This window comes from Ranitomeya variabilis, chromosome 1, assembly GCF_051348905.1.
Source record: "Ranitomeya variabilis isolate aRanVar5 chromosome 1, aRanVar5.hap1, whole genome shotgun sequence".
In the NCBI taxonomy this organism is placed as follows: domain Eukaryota; kingdom Metazoa; phylum Chordata; class Amphibia; order Anura; family Dendrobatidae; genus Ranitomeya; species Ranitomeya variabilis.
The window spans coordinates 1,102,792,009-1,102,815,960 of record NC_135232.1 but is presented as its reverse complement, the minus strand read 5'-3'; the positions used below and the strand labels follow the sequence as shown (position 1 = coordinate 1,102,815,960).

At 41.8% G+C, this 23,952-nt stretch overlaps 1 protein-coding gene across 3 annotated transcripts in view; it reads right to left on the bottom strand.

Moving 5' to 3' along the window:
• Positions 1 to 23,952, bottom strand: part of PPP2R2C (protein phosphatase 2 regulatory subunit Bgamma) — a 219,736-nt gene that overhangs the window by 146,618 nt on the left and 49,166 nt on the right. The window contains exons 2-3 of one of the 3 annotated variants that reach the window (XM_077280113.1): positions 21,305 to 21,436; positions 5,675 to 5,704 (exon numbers count right to left, since the gene is read on the bottom strand). The exons of 1 other annotated variant lie outside the window; for it this stretch is intronic. In XM_077280113.1, coding sequence (XP_077136228.1) covers positions 5,675 to 5,704; positions 21,305 to 21,314 — 40 coding nt within the window. In that variant the 5' untranslated portion in view covers positions 21,315 to 21,436. The remainder of the gene's footprint in view (positions 1 to 5,674; positions 5,705 to 21,304; positions 21,437 to 23,952) is intronic. One more of the 3 variants, XM_077280111.1, reaches the window with a different exon arrangement.

The following is a 23,952-nucleotide window of genomic DNA, read 5'->3' as shown; positions in this document are numbered from 1 at the left end:
GCTTAGTGAGACGGGGCCTTAAGAGACAAAAGTATTAGGACCACCAATGCACATCCCCCTTCCCAGCAATGAGTTAAGCAGCAAACTCTTATGACCACTTCCACGAGAATTAGAAGTTTTATACTGTAGGGATCTGACTTACCATGGAGTGCAATTTCAACGTTAGATACAGAAGAAAAAAATAGCGATATAGTCGGGGAAAAAATTATTTAGTCAGCCACTAGTGATGAGCGAATATACTCGTTACTCGAGATTTCTAGAGCATGCTCGGGGGTTCTCCGAGTATTTTTTAGTGCTCAGAGATTTAATTTTTCTTGCCGCAGCTGAATGATTTACATCTGTTAGCCAGCATAAGTACATGTGGGGGTTGCCTGGTTGCTAGGGAATCCCCACATGGACTTATGCTGGCTAACAGATGTAAATCATTCAGCTGCGGCAAGAAAAACAATCTCCGAGCACTAAAAAATACTTAGAGGACCCCCAAGCGTGCTCGAGAAATCTTGAGTAACGAGAATATTCACTCATCACTATCAGCCACCAATTCTGCAAGTTCTCCCACTTGAAAAGATGAGAGAGGCCTGTAATTGACATCATAGGTAGACCACAACTATGAGAGTCAAAATGAAAAAACAAATCCAGAAAATCTCCTTGTCTGATTTGGCAAGATTTATTCTGCAAAATATGGTGGAAAATAAGTATTTGGTCATTAACAAACGTTCATCTCAATATTTTGTTATATTTCCTTTGTTGGCAATGACAGTGGTTAAACGTTTTCTGTAAGTCTTCACAAGGTTGGCTCATACTGTTGGTGGTATGTTGGCCCATTCCTCCATGCAGATCTCCTCTACAGCAGTGATGTTTTGGGCCTGTCGCTGGGCAACACAGACTTTCAACTCCCTCCAAAGGTTTTCTATGGGGTTGAGATTTGGAGACTGGCTAGGCTACTCCAGGGCCTTCATATGCTTCTTACTATGCCACTCCTTTGTTGCCCTGGCGGTGTGCTTGGGATCACTATCATGCTGAAAGACCCATCCACATTTCAATGTCCTTGCTGATGGAAGGAGGTTTGCACTCAAAATCTCACAATACATGCCCCCATTCATTCTTTCATGTACACGGATCAGTCATCCTGGTCCCTTTGCAGAGAAACAGCCCCAAAGCATGATGTTGCATGCTTCACAGTAGGTATGGTGTTCTTTGGATGCAACTCAGCATTCTGTCTCCTCCAAACACGACAAGTTTTGTTTCTACCAAACAGTTCTACTTTGGTTTCATCAGACGATATGACATTCTCTCAATACTCTTCTGGATAATCCAAATGCTCTCTAGCAAACTTCAGTTGGGCCCGGACATGTACTGGCTTAAGCAGTGGGACACGTCTGGCACTGCAGGATCTGAGTCCTTGGCGGTGTAGTGTGTTACTGATGGTAGCCTTTGTTACAGTGGTCCCAGCTTTATGCAAGTCATTAACTAGGTCCCCCCATGTGGTTCTGGGATTTTTGCTCACCGTTCTTGTGATCATTTTGACCCCACGGGATGAAATCTTGCATGGAGCTCCAGATCGAGAGAGATTATCAGTGGTCTTGTATGTCTTCCATTTTCTTTTTATTGCTCCCACAGTTGATTTCATCACACCAAGCTGCTTGCCTATTGCAGATTCAGTCTTCCCAGCCTGGTGCAGGGCTACAATTTTGTTTCTGGTGTCCTTCGACAGCTCTTTGGTCTTCACCATAGTTGAGTTTGAAGTGTGACTGTTTGAGGTTGTGGATAGGTGTCTTTTATACTGATAACAAGTTCAAACAGGTGCCATTACTACAGGCAATGAGTGGAAGACAGAAGAGCCTCTTAAAGAAGAATATACAGGTCTGTGAGAGCCAGAAATCTTGCATGTTTTTAGGTGACCAAATATTTATTTTCCATCATAATTTGCAAAATAAATCTTGCCAAATCACACAAGGTGATTTTCTGGATTTGTTTTCTCATTTTGACTCTCATAGTTGTGGTCTACCTATGATGTCAATTACAGTCTTCTATCATCTTTTTAAGTGAGAGAACTTGCACAATTGGTGGCTGACTAAATACTATTTTCCCCACTGTATGCATCCCTGACACACAATATTCGCACAATATTTTAAATGTAGAACCCAAGTATAATTATGGAAACTAAGAAAGCGTAACTATAATCGGGTCCATTGGGTTTCAATTAAAGTGTCCAGCATTTGGCATATACCCTAATAGAAAATAAACAGACCCCAATTATAAATAAAGGGATATGTTTGATGGTTTTTGCTTCCATCGTGCGACAAATCCAGCTTGCACAAAACTGATGGTGTTTCTGGCGATGTATTCCGATTCTGGTGACATGGTCATACGGTGATGGTTGTTCTGGTGCTATATTCATGTTGTGGCGATGATTCTGTTGATATAGTCATCAGAACCATCATCAGTACATTAAAACAAAGCCAAATCATAATCAGTACATAATTATAGAGTACAAGACCCATCAATAGTACATGAATATGGCACCAGAAACATCATCAGTTAATAAATACATCACCAGGACCATCATCAGTACATGAATTTCACCAGAACAATCATCAGTACATGAATACGTTGCCAGAACCACCATCAGTACATGAATAAGTAACCAGAACCACCATTAGTACATGAATGCATCACTAGATCCACCATCAGTACATGAATACATGAACAGACCCACCATCAGTACTTTACTACATCACCAGAACCAGCACCAATAAATTAATACATCAACAGAACCTCTATCAGTACATGAATACATCTCCAGAACCACCATATGTACAGTACATGAACACATGACCATAACCAAGAGTACATGAATACAAGAACCAAGCTTAGTACAACAATCAATTGTAATATCAAGTCAGCCCCATAAACACTTGTATTACATGAATCTACAACCATACAACTCCCAATATGACCTTAACAAAGGTAAGAAGATACTGGGAGTTGTTATTAAATATACTTTGCTTTCCCCATTCACAGTCCCTCATTTCATGCACCCCCAGCACTGCCTCTCATTTCATGTTCCCCTGCACAGCCCTTCATTTTATGCCCCCCCTGCACAGCCTCTGTTTATTCCCCCCTACAATGCCCTTCAGTTTATTCCCCCATACGCATAGCCCCTCAGTTTATTCCCCCAAACTACAGAGCCCCTCATTTTACCCCTCTGCACAGCCCCACATTTTATCCCCCCTCTGCACAGCCCCACAGTTTATTCCATCTGCACAGCCCTTCTGTTTATTACCACCCATCTACACAGCCACTCACTGTATTCCCTCATCTGCACAGCCCTTCATTTTACGCCCCCTCTGCACAGCCCCCCAGCTTATTCCCACATGTAAACAGCCCATCAGTTTATTTCCCCATCTGCACAGCCCTTCAGTTTATTCCCCCATCTGCAAATCCCCTGTTTATTCACCCCAACTGTACAGACCCTCAGCTTATTCCCCCATCTGCACAACCCATCCAGTTATTCTTTCTTATTTGCATATCTTTTGCATAGCCCATCATTTTATTCACTCCATCTGCAGAGCACCTAATTTTATTCTCCCCCTTCGGCACAGTCCCTCACTTTATGCTATCAATCTGCACAACCCCTCATTTTATTTCCCCCATCTGCATAGCTCCTCAGTTTATTACCTCCTATCAGGACAGCGCCTCAGCTAATTCCTCCCATCTGCACAGCAACTCATTTTAATCCCCCATCAGCACAGCCTCTTTCCTAATTTTAATTCCCCCATCTCCACAGCCCCTCATTTTATTTCCCCCATCAGCACAGTCCCTCTCTCATTTTATTTCCCCGACAGCACAGCCCCTTCCCTCATTTTATCCCCCATCTGTACAGCCCTTCATTTTATGCCTCCCTGCAAAGTGATATAACAACAACAAAAAAAAGAACAGTTCATACTCATAATCCAGGCTCCCATTCACTGTCTCCTCCTTTGTGAAGTGCAGCAATGGACACTGGATGGCGAGATGACATCACGGCACCGCGCCATCCAACATTCCCTGCATGCGCCTTCTCCAACAAGGCACCTGAAGTGGCCTGGGTCTTGTTGGAGATCCCCACGAAGCAGGGAAGATTACAAATCCTCTGCTCTTGTCTGGGGTGGCGCACAGCAATTGTATTCACATCTGACAGATGTGAATACAATTGAGTTAGGGGAGGGAGTGACGGCCGGGGCGCAGGCAGAGAGAGAGATGAGCGGTATCAGTAATTGACACCGCACACCTCCGTTCCTGCGCCCCGGCTGTCACTGTGCTGAATGTCTGCAGCTGCAAAAAGATATCGGACAACCGCAGATATTCAGGAATTTTTTTTCTAAGTAAGCCCCCCTCTGTAAGGCAGGAGGCAGTACCCTAGGCAGGTGCCAACCCTGCCTACCCCTCGTCCTGACCTGGTTAAGGCCCTCACTAGTGATGAGCGAGTATACTCGTTGCTCTAGTTTTCGAGTATTTGTTAGTGCTCGGAGATTTAGTTTTTGTTGACTCACCTGCATGATTTACAGCTACTAGCCAGCCTGAGTACATGTGGGGGTTGCCTGTTTGCTAGGGAATCCCCAGATGTAATCAAGCTGGCTATTAGCTGTAAATCATTCAGCTGTGGCGATGAAAACTAAATCTCCGAGCACTCACAAATACTCGGAGACCACCTGAGCGTGCTAGGGGAAAACCCGAGCAACGAGTATACTCGCTCATCATTAGTCCTCACTAATTGCTAAAAACAAGACACAGAAATGTTCCACTAAGTGTCAACACATCTTCAGTGTCAAAGGGCAGCGGCAATTAAACTGATTAATAGTGTCTTCAGCATCTGGACCCCACCAAAACTTTCGACAAGTCAGGAAGTCTTGTCAAGAAGTTTTAGAAAATACCGTTACACTTTAAAACAAAATGAACAAAATCATTATTTGTATTCTTATTGATTCTTAGCACAATGAATATGTTTTGTAGAAAAACATCATAATGTAAAATAATCAAAGGTCTTGATGGTTAGGTGCCCTACTGATCACTGGGGTCTGACTGTCGGGATCATCAGCAATCACCAGGATCTTCAGCCCCATCTTAAATGGAGCAGAGGTGCGCATGCTTAATCCTCCGCTCCACTTACTGTCTATGGGACTGCCAGAAGTAGAGGAGGAGCATTGTACTCTTCTTTTTGTATCAGTCAAATAGACAAAGAATAGAGCTGAAGTAGAGAATGTACATCCACTCTCCATTCAGGAAGGGGCTACAGAGCCAAGTTTCCCAGTTTATATAGTTCCATTTTTGGAGTCACTTTTGGTGGCAACAGTCAGACGCCCAGCGATGGGCCAGTTATCTCCTATCCAGTGGATAAGGCATAACTTGTTAATTATGAAAATAACCCTTTAACATCCTTCAAATATGCATAATAATTACAAGATATTGACCAGCAACCTACCAGTGTATATGTATGGTATATATCTATATAACAAAAAATCTGATGAACATGTAGCGGTGTTATTTGACATATATAGTCATACTCTTTAGATCTATGGTCTGATTTAGTCACATGTTAGTACATTCATTACATATTCATATAAATTATATAAAACGAAACACAAAAATGCAAGGAACATCTTGTTTAATAAGAGAAGATGGGGAGACCTACCATTGCTTGTTGTTATGATGTCAAGGCAGCCTAATGCACCAGGCACAAAAGAAACAAAAAAGAATACAACTTAAAGTCCATTAACTGTAGTCACTCAGATGAGACACCACACGACACACCAAAGCACAAGGCCCACAGCGGTTTATCCACTGACAGTGGGTTTGATGTTGAACAGTTCAGGAAAGGGGGTCACAAACATGACAGACGTACACCACGATACAACACAACAAAATATCACAGATACAAACAGAAAAAGTATGTATATGTTCTCCATAAGACTCATCCCCAGAACATTCCTCATTGTTCTTGAGAGTTCCTGTGCCAGATTTCCAAAGTTCTGTTGCTACGTTATTTTAAGTGATGTTAGATCTGCCACACTATTCTCCCCCTCACACAGTAGAATGGAACCCAACAGATCTCAATGGGGTCTATTGGGTGATATCTCTCATACTATGTATCTGGCATGACGTCCTGGCCCCCGTTATAGACGTTAGAAGACATATTGTATGTCTGGGTGTTATTGTATTGGGAGTTGGGTGATTCTTCAGGGGAAAAGTGTTGGTATCTCACCGACCTCTGAGAAGTCATTTTACCATTGTCTTGGGATGTGTTTACAAAGTGTCAGCAAATTATTTTCCTGGGGCATTTACTGTATCGTTACTGTTTTTGGTGTTTTTTTTGCCTCCCAAACCACAACACTACTAGTAACTCCAGTGATTATTAGCCTTACCTGTAATCTAATTTTAAAAAATAAATAAAGTGAGTCTATTGCTATAAAATGATGGTTCAAATCAAGTGCAGGCACTCCATTGGCATGTTGGCAAACATAACATGTGCTTTAGGCTCAGCTGCACAGGGACCCAAGCACTTTCTCACCATGTAGATTTTCATTTTCCGACTGTCTCTCACTGCTTAGATAATTCATATTCTCAGCCTCTTACATAGCAGGCAGGAGTTTGGGCCATGAGCCACAGGCTGCACTACTAAGACTAAGAGATTTTTTATATATCTATAGAGCTAAATGTTATTCTTCTTCTTTACAGGCATATTGTACTGCTACATAGAAATATACCTTTATACACTAGTACATTGGCCATGAGCCACAGGCTGCACTACTAAGACTAAGAGATTTTTTATATATCTACAGAGCTAAATGTTATTCTTCTTCTTTACAGGCATATTGTACTGCTACATAGAAATATACCTTTATACACTAGTACATTGGCCATGAGCCACAGGCTGCACTACTAAGACTAAGAGATTTTTTATATACTGTATCTATAGAGCTAAATGTTATTCTTCTTCTTTACGGGCATATTGTACTGCTACATAGAGATATACCTTTATATACTTAGTACATTGGCCATGAGCCACAGGCTGCACTACTAAGACTAAGAGATTTTTTATATATCTATAGAGCTAAATGTTATTCTTCTTCTTTACGGGCATATTGTTCTGAAACATAGAGATATACCTTTATACACTAGTGCATTTCTACATACCTGTAACATATTAATACATTCCACAAAATTACTAAAAAAATTATGAAATTATGAAATGTCATTGCAATAATCACATTTTTTTACATTTTTATACACTTTAAAAAATAAACGTCATCAATGCATAGTATAAAAATATTTGGTATCCCTGCAATTGTAACAACACTTACAATACAGTGAAACCCATAATTTATGGTGATGGTTAAAAGGCATAGAAAAATGTGTTTTTTTTCTTTGATTTTTTTTATTATAGGTTTTGCAAAATGGGTCGTCCATTACTCCGACTACCCCGTGCAAATCCATGTTATCCCTTAAAAAATAGCAACTCCTTATGGTCACTCCCAATGCCAGTGCTGTTCCAATGGTTGGCACTGTCTCTCCAGGGGCTCACATGACATTGTTATGTCAGGTGATCCCTGTGGCCAATCAGTGCTGGCTTCCCTCTCTCTTCCTTTGGACAAATCCAACATTCGGAGGAAGTCAGAGCTGCAGCTGCTCTCTATCACCTCCTCTGGAATTAAATTACATCCGTATGAATGGAGAGTAAAGACAGCACCAATTGGTTGCAGGGATCGCGTGACATAATAATGTCACATGAGCCCCGGGACAGCCAGTACCAACACCGCTGGAACAGCACTGGCCCCAGACGTGAGTATATGTATTATTATTTTACTGGAAACAAAATAGGGATTGAGAAGGGGTTGTCCGAGTAGTGGACCACCCTTTAAAATTAAAGTTAAACCTACAAAAAAGACCTTGTGAAGCGGATGTGCAAAAGGTATAGAGGTTAAAACTATGAATGAATGAACAAAACCAAATCATCTAGTGTAGTCAATGTCAGTTTGTATACTGAATTATGCATTCATTATAATTTATAAATACTTGTGTTCATGTTTGCACTGCAACCCCAATTCCCAAAAAAGATCGGATGATGTATAAAATTTACAGAAACCAAGAATGCAATCTTTTGGAAATCTCTTATAGCTATATTTTGTTCACAACAGAACATAGAATACAGATTAGAAAATGAATGTGGGACATCATTAAATTTCATTTGAAAAACTTATCTAATTTGGAAATTAAATAAGTTGGGACAGGGTTAATAAAAGGCTGGAGAATTAAGTGGTTCTAATGAAAAACAGCCGGAAGGTCAATTTTCATCTAAGTCACATGATTGTATGTGAAAACAGCATGATAGAGAGGCAGAGTCTCTCAGAAGCAAAGATGATCAGAGATCACCAAACTGTGTACAACTGCGTCCAAAAATTGTGGAATAATTTTATAAAAATGACCCTATCCATAGAAATAAGCAAGTCAGACGTAATAGCAAGGATAAATAATCTGTGCTTCATAAACATCACATATTTTGTTTATGGACTGGTAGAGAATAAATCATTTACAGATCCAGTAATTTAGCTCTGATTTCTTACATTATTCCACAGTAACAATCTATCTTATTGTGAATGGTGGCATTGTCTTAAATGCACCAAAGGGCATCATAAGCTGCGGAATCTGCATTATCAGCAGCTATTTGTGTATCCTATGTGCCCCCCCCCCAAAAAAAAACCCCATTCATGTAATGTAATAAATGTGGCCACTGTACTTGAGTGCATCAGTTTGTGCTCTAACTAACTAACTAACTAACTAACACTTCCTACTCTTGTGTCCATGTCTGCAGTCTTACGTTAGTATGGACCACCATTCATGTTACATAAAAGTTGTCCGAACCCATTGGATGACCATCCAATGTGCCAGATTATGTTGCGGGGTCATAGAGATCAGGCAGTTTTAATTAAAGTGCCCGATCATTTTGTTTGGTGGGGAGGTAAGCCAATAACAGAAATTCTGTCAGTAGTTCTCTCACAGGAATGTTCGGCCAAGCCAAGTGGTCCTGTGTATGGAGGAATTGGGGACAGAGTCATGAGCCAAACCATGATTCATCTGAAAGCTCTCCAATGTGTATGTGCACTACAGTCAATGTACAGGGTGGGCAATTTATATGGATACACCTAGGTGGGCCATTTATAAAGTTGGATCCAAAATGGCTGACTACAAAATGGCCACCACAGTCACCACCCATCTTGAAAAGTTTTCCCCTTCCCATCCCTAATGTGCCACAAACAGGAGTTGATATCACCAACCATTCCCATTTTATTTAGGTGTATCCATATACATGGCCCACCCTGTATATGCCAGGATAAAGCTCCCGGCAGATATTTTCCAGATGAAGGCCAAAACAGTGCCCGTTTGTCCTACAACTGGCTGGTATGTGTCTGGTTACTGCATAATTGTATAAAAAAAAAGGTACAGCATGCTCCATTTTACTATACAGAAGGTCCCTGCTATTTTTTTCCTTATTTAAATGCATGTATTTTTGGTCAAAAATCATTTTTGTAATTGAGCTTCGCTAAAAACTTTGCTGTCTTCTGTAGCAGCTATGTTGCTCGATCTCTTGCAAAACTGTGAATCCATCAGACAATCGGAGACTTTGTAACTCTGCTATCTCTTTTTCTCTGAGCTCCTGATTAATGACCACATCAAAGTTGCAGGGAAACAAAGCCTGTAAAAGCCAAACGGTGTAAAATTGATCAAACAACACAAAGCAAAAAATAATTTTTGGTCCAAAATTCATGCATTTAAGTAGATTTTTTTTTCCTCCTAGAGATGGACAACCTCTGTAAGGTTAGGTTATGTCCACATGACAGCACACCTAAACCCAGAAAATACACACTCTTATATAATTCACTTTAATGGGTGAAGACAAACATCTACAATATAATAAACGCCATCCAATATAATAAAACTTGCAGTGTGATAATAAAATATATTCCTACTCAGCATTTAAGACTCGGTAAAGTCAGATCCCTGTCCATGGGAAATCGTCCAAATCAGCAATAAACCTTTGTTATTTATAAAGTTGTTTACAGGAAGCTTCCACTATGAATAAATGATCAAATAATCCACTATTGATTAGGGGGGGGGGCGGATATCGATCATTGGGATGAAATGAAAATGTAACCTTGCAGATCATCGTTGCATTATCTTCTCGAGGCTTTTAGCTGCATCATGTATTCTAAGGATAAACTCCGTCATATCAGCGAGCTGAGTGGACACTGCTAAATGGCACATTAGGGAGATTTTATATTGTGTTCCGACACTGCTTGCCAAAAACCCATCTCCAGCTACTGTTTCCATGCACAGACTCTACTCTCTGCCAGTGCATAGTTCTCCTATAGATGTGTTCTTCAGTAGGCTTATGAAATGGTTTCTTACCAAAAAGAAAAAGACGCTAGTCCAGCGTTGAAACGCGTTGTGTTAATAAAAAAAAGTTCAACTCATCTTGGTCCTAAGGATTCTTTGTTACAGCAGCACAGCCCAATGTTCCGCTATCGCCTAACTTGGTCAGCTATCCTGTAGGACAGTGTTCCCCAACTCCGGTCCTCAAGAGCCACCAATAGGTCATGTTTTCAGGATTTCCTTAGTATTGCACAGGTGATTGAATGCTTGCCTGTCCAGGTGATGCAATTATCACCTGTGTAATACTAAGGAAATCCTGAAAACATGACCTGTTGGTGGCTCTTGAGGACCGGAGTTGGAGAACACTGCTGTAGGAGATCATCCCCCAGTCACGAGGCAGCAGCATCTGATATCTTCAGGTGTTCATAAGCATTGTGCCTGCACACAATCTGCACAGGTGAGCACCTTCCTTTTGCTTTCCTTTGCAGCTAAAAGGGTCTCACCCGATGGTCTTATGCTCTTTTGTGCCCCTACAGTTTTTCTACTAACACGGAAGACATGACGCTATGATACAACATGAAGTAGTCGGAGTACAGCTTATATAACTGTAAATTCGGTGTGCCCTCTAAATAACACAACACGCAGACATTAATGTCTAAACCGCTGGCAACAAAGTGAGTACACCCCTAAGGGAAAATAGCCAAATTGTACCCAAAGTGTAAATATTTTGTGTGGCCACCATTATTTTCAAGCACTTCCTTAACTCTCTTGGGCATGAATTTCGCTAGAGCTTCACAGGTTACCACTGGGATCCCCTTCCCTCTTCCATGATGACATCACAGAGATGGTGGATGTTGGAGATCTTGTGTTCCTCCACCTTCCATTTGAGGATGTCAGGATGTCCCACAGATGCTCAATAGGGTTTAGGTCTGAAGACATGCTTGGCCAGTCTAGCACCTTTACCCTCAGTTTTTTTTTTAGCAAGGCCAAAGTCTTCTTGGAGGTGTGTTTAGGGTCATTATAATGTTGAAATACTGCCCAGCGCCAAGTTTCCAAGGCGAGTGAATAATATTCTGCTTCAGTATGTCACAGTACATGTTGGCATTCATGGTTCCCTCAAAGAACTGTTGTTTCCCACAGCTGGCAGTACTCATGCAGCACCAAGCCATGACACTCCCACCACCATGCTTGACTGTAGGCAAGACACACTTGTCTTTGTACTCCTCACCTGGTTGCCGTCACACACGCTTGACACCATCTTAACCAAATAAGTTTATCTTGGTCTCATCAGGCCACAGGACTTGGTTCCAGTAAGCCATGTCTGTAGTCTGCTTGTTTTCAGCAAACTGTTTGCAGGCTTTCTTGTGCATCATCTTTAGAAGAGGCTTCCTTCTGGGACAACAGCCATGGAGACCATGCAGTGTGCGGAGTATGGTGTGAGCTCTGACAGGATGACCCTGCACCTCTTTAACCTCTGCGGTAATGCTGGTAGCATTCGTTTGTCTACTGTGAAAAGACAACCTCTGGATATGTCGCTGAACACATGCACTCAACATTTTTGGTCAACCATTGCGAGGCCAGTTCTGAGTGGAACCCGTCTTGTTAAACCGCTGTATGGTCTTGGCCACCATGCTGCAGCTCAGTGTCATGATGATGGCAATCTTCTTATATCCTCGGCCATCATTATGTAGAGCAATAATTCTTTTTTTCAGATCCTCAGAGATTTCTTTGCCATGAGGAGCCATGTTGAACTTCCAGTGACCAGTATGAGAGAGCGTGATGCGATAACACCAAATTTACCACACCTGCTCCCATTCTCACCTGAGACCATGCAACACTAATGAATCACATGATATCAAGGAGAGAAAATGGCAAATTGGGCACAATCTGACCATTTTCCTTTAGGGGTGTACTGACTTTTGTTTCCAGCGGATTAGACAATAATGGCAGTATGTTGAATTATTTAGGGGTACACAAAATGTAGACCCTTATACAAGCTGTACTTTTACTACTTTACATTGCATCAAAGTGTTGAACTTCAGTCTTGTCCCAAGAAAACATATAATAAAATATTTACAAAAATTGTAGGGGTGTAATCACTTTTGTGATATACTGTATATAAATGAGTAAAAAAATAAAACCCCTTAGATGCTGTAACAGCGGCATTTTTTGTATCCCTGAGTCCTTAACTGTCCAAACAAATAAAATATTAGATTTATCCCATATGGTAAATTCTGAAACAAAACAAAAGAAAGACAGAATCTCTGTTTTTTTTCTTCAAAAAAGGAATTAAAAAAATATCAGAAAGTCATATGGACCTCATATGATAAAAACATAGCAGACACAGTGGTTATACACTCACTGGCCACTTTATTAGGTACACCATGATAGTAACGGTTTGGACCCCTTTTGCCTTCAGAACTGCCTCAATTCTTCGTGGCATAGATTCAACAAGGTGCTGGAAGCATTCCTCAGAGATTTTGGTCCATATTGACATGATGGCATCACACAGTTGCCGCAGATTTGTCGGCTGCACATCCCTGATGCGAATCTCCCGTTCCACCACATCCCAAAGATTTCATGTTGTTTACGCCAAATTCTGACCCTACCATCCGAATGTCGCAGCAGAAATCGAGACTCATCAGACCAAGCAACGTTTTTCCAATCTTCTACTGTCCAATTTCGATGAGCTTGTACAAATTGTAGCCTCAGTTTCCTGTTGTTAGCTGAAAGGAGTGGTACCCGGTGTGGTCTTCTGCTGCTGTAGCCCATCTGCCTCAAAGTTCGACGCACTGTGCGTTCAGAGATGCTCTTAGGCCTACCTTGGTTGTAACGGGTGGCGATTTGAGTCACTGTTGCCTTTCTATCAGCTCGAACCAGTCTGCCCATTCTCCTCTGACCTCTGGCATCAACAAGGCATTTCCGCCCACAGAACTGCCGCTCACTGGATTTTTTTTCTTTTTCGGACCATTCTCTGTAAACCCTAGAGATGGTTGTGCGTGAAAATCCCAGTAGATCAGCAGTTTCTGAAATACTCAGACCAGCCCTTCTGGCACCAACAACCATGCCACGTTCAAAGGCACTCAAATCACCTTTCTTCCCCATACTGATGCTCGGTTTGAACTGCAGGAGATTGTCTTGACCATGTCTACATGCCTAAATGCACTGAGTTGCCGCCATGTGATTGGCTGATTAGAAATTAAGTGTTAACAAGAAGTTGGACAGGTGTACCTAATAAAGTGGCCAGTGAGTGTAGATACAACTCTACTGACTGAAGAATTAAAAAGTTAATCCTCCTGGAAGGTGAAAAGAAAAAAGATCAAAAGAGGTGTCCAATGGGACTCTGTCGGCAAGGGCATGCATAAACCTAGAGCCGGCCCTGATTACCTCATCCATAATAGTTGCTAATACTTTGCGTTTCATCGTTCCTGTATTGTTTTTTTTTTTTTTACATATTTTAAATAAAGATTGTATGATTTTTAAAACTATTTTTTCTGTACGGTTCTTTATATAGGTGTATAGATGTAACCCAGGTACAGAACCCAAGCTCGTACATTAGTGTTTACAGGGACAGGTATGAGCACTGATGTTAGGATTGAAGACTACATACAGTTACCCATTCTAGACACTCTCCACCAGATTTAATTTTACTGTAAAGATCAATTTGAACCACGTTTTAAGAGTTGATAATGAAGGATAAATGAACAAAATAAGGACTTAGGTATTCTGGTTACAAGTGAGCTAAGTAGTGGTACTCCATGCCAATCAGCAGCTGCAAAAGCGAAAAAAAAAAAGTTTATAGTGCACATAAACAAAAAGGAAAACCCATGACCCTAGTGTTAGAAATCCTCCTCTCCCCATAGATCTCTTATAAGTCAACATGTTGAATATGTTAATGGGGGGAATGGAGTGAAGCAACAAAATTTGCAATTTCTGGGGTTTGTTTCTTGGATTCTGTTTTATGGTGTTCACTGTGCCGATACTATTACTGTGATGCCAAATGTATACGTTTTTACTACGTTTGCAGAATTAAACATTTTTTAAAAATTAAATAGCGTTCATGTTGGCATATTTTGAGAGCCATAACTTTTTTACTTTTCCATTGGCAGATATGTAGGAGGACTTTTTTTGGGAGGTGGATTATTGACATTTCGTTACTATTGTTTTGAGGTACACACAAATTTTTTCGTTCTTTTTATTCCATATTTTGGCATTGCTTTTTTCTTTGTTCACATGGAAGATAAAATAACATGGTAATTTATTGTACAGGGCGTTATGGACTCAAATATATAAATTGTATATATTGTTTTTTTCTGTAGGTGGTTAAAAGGGTTGTCGGCTGCTAGAACAACCCCTTCTTAAACTAAATGTTTGGCCCCAATAAAATAATAAAGCCTATACTCATCTCCCGTGCCTGCGGTATTGGCACTCGCTCTTACCGGGGCTGTGATACGGTGTTGAGACACGTGACCGGCACCCAATCAGCGCTGGCATCACGGTTGCTGCCTTCAGACAAACTGAACATGAAGAGGAAGTGTGGGATCAGCTGCTGCCCTAGCTTCCGCTTCATGTTCAGTTTGTCCGAATGCAGCAATCGTGATGCCAGCGCTGATTGGGTGCCGGTCACGTGTCACAACACCGAATCATAGTCCTGGGATGAGCGCGTGCCGACACTGCGGGAACGGCACCAGCACAGGAGGTGAGTATAGGCTTTATTATTTTATAGGGGGCATAACATTTAGTTTAAGAAGGGGTTGTCCTAGTAGTGGATAACCCCTTTAAACATCCAAGATTGGAGTTATCTCCAGTCCTTACCATTTCTGCTGTATGACAGTCCTACCATATTGTGGACTTCCACTGCCAATAGTACAGGCCAAGCTTCTGAGTCCAACGTCATTGGCTCGTGGTGCCAACCACTTTGCAGCTATACAGTACCAAGGGAGTCTCTTTATAACAAGATATTATCCTTTTTAGCTTGGAAAACAAGAGACCTTAAGGCTGTGTGCACACATAGCATTTGCCATAAAACCTGAAGGGTTTCCTGATACCAGTAAAGTGAATGCGATTCTTAAAGTCTCATGCTCACATTGCTTATTTTTTCCTTACAGATTTAAATCTGCAGCATGTCGATTCTTTCAGCATTTTTGCTGCTGATTTCACACATACTAATTGGGGAAGAATCTGCACCAAAAATCGCAAAAAAAGCATGGTTTTGAGGCTGCGTTTTTCCTGCCAAGTGATGCAGAAATGGTGCAGAAATTTTTGCACCAAATACTAAACGTGTACACATACTAAAAGGCTGTAAAGGCACAGATGATTGACCTCAGGGAGACCAAAACATCCAACACCACGGAGACACCATTACGTGTTTCTCAACGCAGTGGTCCAGAACACTGCCCCCATCCCTTATGGGAAATATGCAAATGCATGTAGAGGAGTTGCGGAGACACCATCACGAGTTTCTCAACGCAAGCAGTGAATAGCCAGACCTTTCCCCAGGAAGGAACAACCACGGGAAGGGCAGCCTCCAATAAAGGAAAACATCCAATAAAGGAAAACCACCTATGCCAAGCATGGTATCCATCCACAGACAGCTGTTTCGGGGTTTTTGCCCCTCATCAGTGTGGAGTAGGAAACTGGCTATTAGGAGCAGTGCCTAGTAAAAAGGCTGTAAAGGCACGGATGATTGACCTCAGGGAGACCAAAACATCCAACACCGCGGAGACACCATCACGTGTTTCTCAACGCAGTGATCCAGAACACTGCCCCCATCCCTTATGGGATGCATGTAGAGGAGCTGCGGAGACACCATCACGTGTTTCTCAACGCAAGCAGTGAATAGCCAGGCCTCTCCCCAGGAAGGAACAACCACGGGAAGGGCAGCCTCCAATAAAGGAAAGCCTTTTTACTAGGCACTGCTCCTAATAGCCAGTTCCCTGGCTATTCACTGCTTGCGTTGAGAAACACGTGATGGTGTCTCCGCAGCTCCTCTACATGCATTTGCATATTTCCCATAAGGGATGGGGGCAGTCTTCTGGATCACTGCGTTGAGAAACACGTGATGGTGTCTCCGCGGTGTTGGATGTTTTGGTCTCCCTGAGGTCAATCATCCATGCCTTTACAGCCTTTTTACTAGGCACTGCTCCTAATAGCCAGTTTCCTACTCCACACTGTTGAGGGGCAAAACCCCCGAAACAGCTGTCTGTGGATGGATACCATGCTTGGCATAGGTGGTTTTCCTTTATTGGATGTTTTCCTTTATTGGAGGCTGCCCTTCCCGTGGTTGTTCCTTCCTGGGGAAAGGCCTGGCTATTCACTGCTTGCGTTGAGAAACACGTGATGGTGTCTCCGCAGCTCCTCTACATGCATTCACATACTAAAAGGACCAGGACTCACTCATTACATGGGAAATAAGACATTTAAGACCCAATATCAGTACAGGAAAGGGTTCTTTAGTTAGTTTAGTAGTCAAACTACAGAATATCCTATCCCCAAGAAGTAGTAGTGGAAGACAATATGTCAACTTTGAAAAAGGACTTCATACTAATGTGTGCCGAGGGTGCACGTGAGCTCTATGGAGCCGCTGCCAGACGATTCCGGTGGTGGCTTATCCAAAGGGGGTACAAAAAAAGGGGGTCCCTGACATCATCTGTTGGAGGAGAGTTGGGAAGCCCCCATACAAATTAGATGAAAGTCGGTCAAACCCGCTAACTTTGCTGGATCAGCCGATCATCCTATATATTATGGGGCCTCCAGACTTTGCTACGACAGATGATGTAGAGGAAAAGAAGGATCGAGCAGTTAGAAATTGCCAATTCTTTTCACTTACAGGAGAGATAACCTGCTGTCAGAGGGATCTGACAGCAGCATTTGCTTCTCTCCCCATTGAAAGTACATAAATGCTCGACAGATCTGAGTATGAGGGAGTCGGAAGACATAGCTGACTGTTTAATGAATGATCATCTGCTACCACATGTGTATGGCCAGCTTAAAGGGAATCTGTTGTAAGGTTTTTGCTATTTAATCTGAGAGCAGGATAATATAGGGACAGAAAGCCTGATTTCAGCAATGTGTCACTTACTGGGCTGGTTGGTGTAGTTTTAATAGAATCAGTGTTTTATCAGCAGGAGATTATAACTGCAGGACTAGGTGTCGGGTGCCAGAGAGTCCAGGTAATCTATGTAACCCCACCCCCACCACTGATTGGCAGCTTGCTGACAATATACAGTGTACGCAGGGGAGTGGGCGGGGTTATACACAGCTCAGTATTCACAGCTCTGCTACAACAGCAAAAACAGGGATTTTATCAAAACTGCACCATGCAGCCCAGTAAGTGACACATCGCTGGAATCAGAGTCTCTGCCACTACATCATGCTGCCCTCAGCAAAAACCTGCTGATGGATTCCCTTTAAGTTATTGCCCTGTCTTTCCATTTACAACAGCAGATCACCAATTTGGTATAGGTAACACCAATGGAGTAAGGTTGAAGGACATAAAGCTCTCTTTCCAACAGTCATTCAACCATTAATGGCTGTGTCCCAGGGAGCTCATATACAATGCTGTGCAAAAGTTTTAGGCAGGTGCAGAAAAAATGCTGTATAGAACGAATGCTTTTAAAAATAAAAGTGTTAATACTTTATTGTTATCAATTAACAAAATGCAAAGAAAATGAACAAAAGAGTAATCAAAATCCGATCAACAATCGGTGTGACGCTGCAAAATAGAAACAATTCTTCTAGGTGCTTATACTTGCACAAAGTCTTTGAAGGAACTAGGCAGGGAGATTGATTACAACAAATATTGATGCAATTTAGAATTGTTTGGTTCATTCACTTTGCATTTTATTAATTAATAAAAATAAACTATTAGCACTTAAAAAAAAAAACAATTTTGCTTTACAGCTGCCAGAAACTTTTGCACATGCCTATATGTATTACTATATTTTCACAACCTGTGATATACTGTAACTGAGGTAGTCTGTATAATATCTAATTAATCTTCATTTTATGAAAGGTAACCACATGTTCCTATATAAATAATCTGCAAGTTAGATACTTTGTAAGATCAAATAATTTAAGAGGTTGTCCGGGACTTTAACATTGATGGTGTATCCTTAGGGTAGGTCATCAATGTCTGATTGGTGGATGTGTGACACCAGGCACCCCTGTTGGTCAGCTGTTCCCAATGTTGGCGGTGGGTGGAACTGCTCAGTTACTGAGCTACACATCACAGCCTCTGAGCTGCACATCACAGCCTCTGAGCTGCACACCACAGCCTCTGAGCTGCACACCACAGCCTCTGAGCTGCACACCACAGCCTCTGAGTAGCACACCACAGCCACTGAGCTGCACATCACAGCCTCTGAGCTGCACATCACAGCCACTGATCTGCACACTACAGCCTCTGAGCTGCACATCACAGCCGCTGAGCTGCACATCACAGCCTCTGAGCTGCACATCACAGCCTCTGAGCTGCACATCACAGCCCTCTGAGCTGCACACCACAGCCTCTGAGCTGCACATCACAGCCACTGAGCTGCAAATCACAGCCTCTGAGCTGCAAATCACAGCCTCTGAGCTACACATCACAGCCTCCGAGTTGCACATCACAGCCTCTGAGCTACACATCACAGGCTCTGAGCTGCACACCACAGCCACTGAGCTGCACATCACAGCCTCTGAGCTGCACATCACAGCCTCCGAACTGCACACCACAGCTTCCGAGCTGCACACCACAGCCTCTGAGCTGCACACCACAGCCACTGAGCTGCACATCACAGCCACTGAGCTGCACACCACAGCCTCTGAGCTGCACACCACAGCCTCTGAGCTGCACACCACAGCCTCTGAGCTACACATCACAGCCTCTGAGCTGCACATCACAGCCTCTGAGCTGCACACCACAGCCTCCGAGCTGCACACCACAGCCTCTGAGCTACACATCACAGCCTCTGAGCTGCACATCACAGCCTCTGAGCTGCACACCACAGCCTCTGAGCTGCACATCACAGCCACTGAGCTACACATCACAGCCTCTGAGCTGCACATCACAGCCTCTGAGCTGCACACCACAGCCTCTGAGTTGCACATCACAGCCTTGTTAAAGGAATAGTGGCCATGGCCGGGTACTGCACATTCACCCCCTATTAAAATCAGTAGGGGGTTGGTGTGCAGTATCTGGCCGTGGCCACTATTCCGTTGGAGCCGTGCAGTTTTATAACTGAGCCAACACTGGGAACAGCTGATCAGCAGGGGCACTGCGTGTCACAACCCCACTGATCAGACAATGATGACCTATTCTAAGAGTATACCATCAATCTTAAAGTCCCGGACAATCCCTTTAACAACTTGTTGACAGTAAGATATTTTGTACCCAAGCTATCAATCCATTTAGACCAAGATTAATAAACTGTGCACAGTGCACTTCAGATACCTGTTAGTTTAAAGGGAACCCGTCATGTTGATAATGGTATCTGATCTGCAGGCGGGATGTTATAGAGCAAGAGGAGATGATCAGATTGATGGACATTTTATGGGAAAAGTTTCATTAAAACTTGCATTTTATTCATTGAAATTCTGTGTTTTTTTGTTATGCACATTGAGTCCAGTGGGCGGTCCTACTCAGTGATTGACAGTCTCCCCTATATGTCTGTGCATGCAGAGATAGGTGTCAATCACTTAATAGCACCTCCCACTGGACTCATTCATACCAACACCAGGGATTTAAATGAATAAAATACAAGTTATATTGAGTCTTTTCCAACAAACCTTTATATCATTCTGCTCAGCTTCTCGTTCCTTATACCGTGTTGTTCACAGATAGAAAAAAAACTCTCGGAAAAAGGAAGGAAAAAACTAAAATGGAAAAATCAGAAACTTACTGCATGCATGTAACTTACTGCATGTAAAATGTGACAAGTTCCCTTTAACCCCTTTATACCGCCGCGAGTTTCTTATTTTTTCATTTTAGTTTTTTCCTCCCTTTTTCCAAGATTTATAACTTTTTTGTTTTTCTGTTCACTCAGTCATATGAGAGTTTGTTTTTTGCAGGATGAGTTGTACTTTTGAATGATACCATTGATTTTATCATGTGATGCACTAGAAAGCAGGGAAATAATTCCAAGTGCATTGAAATAGCAAGTGCAATTACACTATATATTTTTTTTATTTTTTATTTACCATGTTCACTATAGGGTAAAACTGACCTGGCAATATAATTCTTCAGGTCAGTACGAGCATGCAGATACCAAACATGCATAGTTTTGTTTTTGTCTTTTTATTTAAGCGGTGATTAAAAATTTGTAAATCTGTAAAAAAAATTTTTTTGCTCATTTTTGCCATTTTCCGAGACCTATAACGTTTTAAGATTTTGGGATATATTGCTTTGTGAGGACTTTTTTGCTCCTTGAGCTGACATTTTGTTTACCGATCAGATTAGTTTTTTTTTTAATTTTGACAGATCGAACACAGCGATACCAAATATATATTTTTTTTTATGGGGCAAAAGGGAGGCGATTTGTACGTTTGTTTTTGTTTTTTTTCTTATTTGTAAAACATTTTTATTTTACTTTTTTACTGTATTTGTTAGTCCCCTGAGGGGACTTGAGCTAAGATCTTAAGGTGTTGTCCAAACCAGACAAATGCTATGTAAAATCTATAGTAGAAGGACAAAATAAAGAAAAAGGAAAAGATGAAATGGACAAGACGTGAGAAAATTAGCCAACTAGACTATTGATCCCAAGAAATATTAATGTAACTGGGTATGGAGGCAAATAAAGTCGACTGAAGCTAGAAGACAGTGATGTTGGCTTTACAGTTGACATTATATAAAGATGAATGAACACACACATGTGGTATGGACTATCTCCGCTATGAGGTGGACAATAGGACTCACCACAGCTCATATTTCGGCCCTTGTGAAGCGCAATGGGAAGCTGGGGGTTGGTCTCTCAGGGATGTCCACAATGTAGGACGAGCATACTTTTTCCGCAGCCTGGGAGTCTCTTAGGCGGCTCTCTTTTCTCTCCTAAATTATAAAGATGGAAAGTGTCTTACCATCTTCTTTTCTTAGATGGGAGATATGGCATGCAACTAGGAAGCTATCAATGCTATCAATCATCTCTGTGAGAAACTGAATCCTCCAAAACTGAAGTCCTTGTATCTGCACCATTTACTAACCTGTCAAAATGTGATATTTCAGTGTGTGGTACTACCGTGCCATAACTGTTAGGGTTATGTTTGACTCATATTTTATCTTTACTCCATAAACTTTATGACTTGCAGTGTTCATGCAATCTGCGCCTCAAAAACATGTCCAGAATCCACCCTTCACTCACTGTGGAAACGGCCCAAACTTACAGTTGCATCGATTCATTCTTAGATTTTAACTCTCATTAATAATGAGTTAACAACTCCATAGCCTCCCCCTTTCAAAAACCCCAGAAGAAATAAAAGAAATATATATATATATATATATATATATATATATATATATATATATATATATATATATAATATCTCGTTATTGAAGCCCCTTTGAGTTCTCATTAGGGATTCCGCTTTTATAGTCACCATAGAGTATAAGACTACGTGCGCACGTTGCGTATTTGCTTGCAGAAATTTCTGCAAGGTTTCTGCAGCTCTTGGCAGAAAAACACAGTGGAAAATCCACTATTTATGCGTTTTTGTTGCGTTTATGATGCGGTTTTTCATGTGGTTTTGTATGCTAAATAAAGATGTAATATTAAAAAAAATGTGATGTAATTTCCTTGTTCAACCTCTTCTTTTTCATTCTCCATTGAAGACCACGATATCATTACGTTATTACCATGTTCAAATTTATATTTACACTCACAAAACAAATACAAGTGAATATATAAATATAAATATATATAATACCAAGCATGAGGTTTAGTAATGAACAGGTGTCAGCCAGATACTCTCATTATCAAAACGGTCATAAAGAGTCAAATAAAAACACACACACTCACCAGCCTATGTAGGAGCATTAACATAATTAACCTACATATGCTGTAACAAAACAGCGACTGTCAGAAATCTGCATGAAATGCAATATCTGTTCATTTTTCAAAAAAAATGTAAAAAAAAATTGCGTGGCTCCCACATAATTTTCATAACCAGCATAGGGAAAGCCGACGGCTGAGGGCTGATTTTAATATTCTGGGAAGGAGCTAATAGCTAAAGGTTCCCAGGATATTAATATTAGCTCACAGCTGTTTGCTTAGCCTTTACTGGCTAGTTTACAGGGGAACCCCAGAAAAAAATTGACATGGGGTGCCCCTATAAAATTGAACAAGCAAAGGCTAGGAAGACAGCTCCGGGTTGATATTAATAGCCTGGGAAGGGGCCATGGGTATTGGCATCCCCCCAGGCTAAAAACATCAGCTCTCAGCTGCCCCAGAAATGGTGCATCTTATACATGAGCCAATTTTGGCACTTAGCCTTGCTCTTCCCACTTGCCCTGCAGCGGTGGCAAGTGGGGTTCATATTTGTGGGGTTGTTGTCACCTTCGTATTGTCAGGTGACATCAAGCCCACTGGTTAGTAATGGAGAGGCGTCTATAAGACACCTATCCATTACTAATCCTATAGTTACATGGTAAATAATGAAACAGCCAGAATAAAGTAATTTAATTGAAATAATCACAGAGACTCCTTTATTGAATCTTAATATACCATACTTACTGAAAACCTAATCCCCGACGCCCTCGACTCCTGCAACAAAAATAAAACAATGAACCAACATATAATACTATCCTGTTCGACATAGTCCATTTAATACCGAGTGTCCTACGGCGATCTCACGTGTAGAACAGTCACATCGTGAGATGTGACCGCTCTACCCGGCCTCCGGCATTACACTGTATCACTGCGCTGCCATGAGAATACATCGGACATCATCAGCTCCGGTGCTCTCACTGGCACTGCTGTGTGAGAACTTTCCCACTCAGCGGTGCTGTAAGTGAGAGCACTGGAGCTGATCAGCTGATGAACTCTGGTGAACTCTCACGGTGGATACACTGAGGGAGAGATTACCTCCTGTCAGTGTATCACTGGAGGCCGGGTAGAGAGGCCACATCTCCCGATGTGACTGTTCTACATGTGAGATCGCCGTGGGACACTCGGTATTAAATGGACTATGGCAGACAGGGAGTATATGTTGGTTTATTATTTTTGATTGTTTGCAGGAGACCCGGGCATCGGGGACTAGGTGTTCGGTGAGTATGTATTGTGTTGTGAATATGTAAATGTTTTCATTTACAATTGAACACAGACAGACTATTCTCCCATCATCGGCTCATGCGGTCTCTGTTATATCGGACAAAAGACGTAGCCGGATGGGAGTAGTAGTCCCATCAGGCACCGCCTAGGTACACACGTTGCATGGGTACACACACACAGACACACGCACATATTCTCTGCCCACACACAGAGACACACGCACATATTCTCCGCCCACACACTCTTCCTCCTTCTGACATCATTTCCCTTTGACAATTTTTCTGCGTTTTTGGAAGCAAAT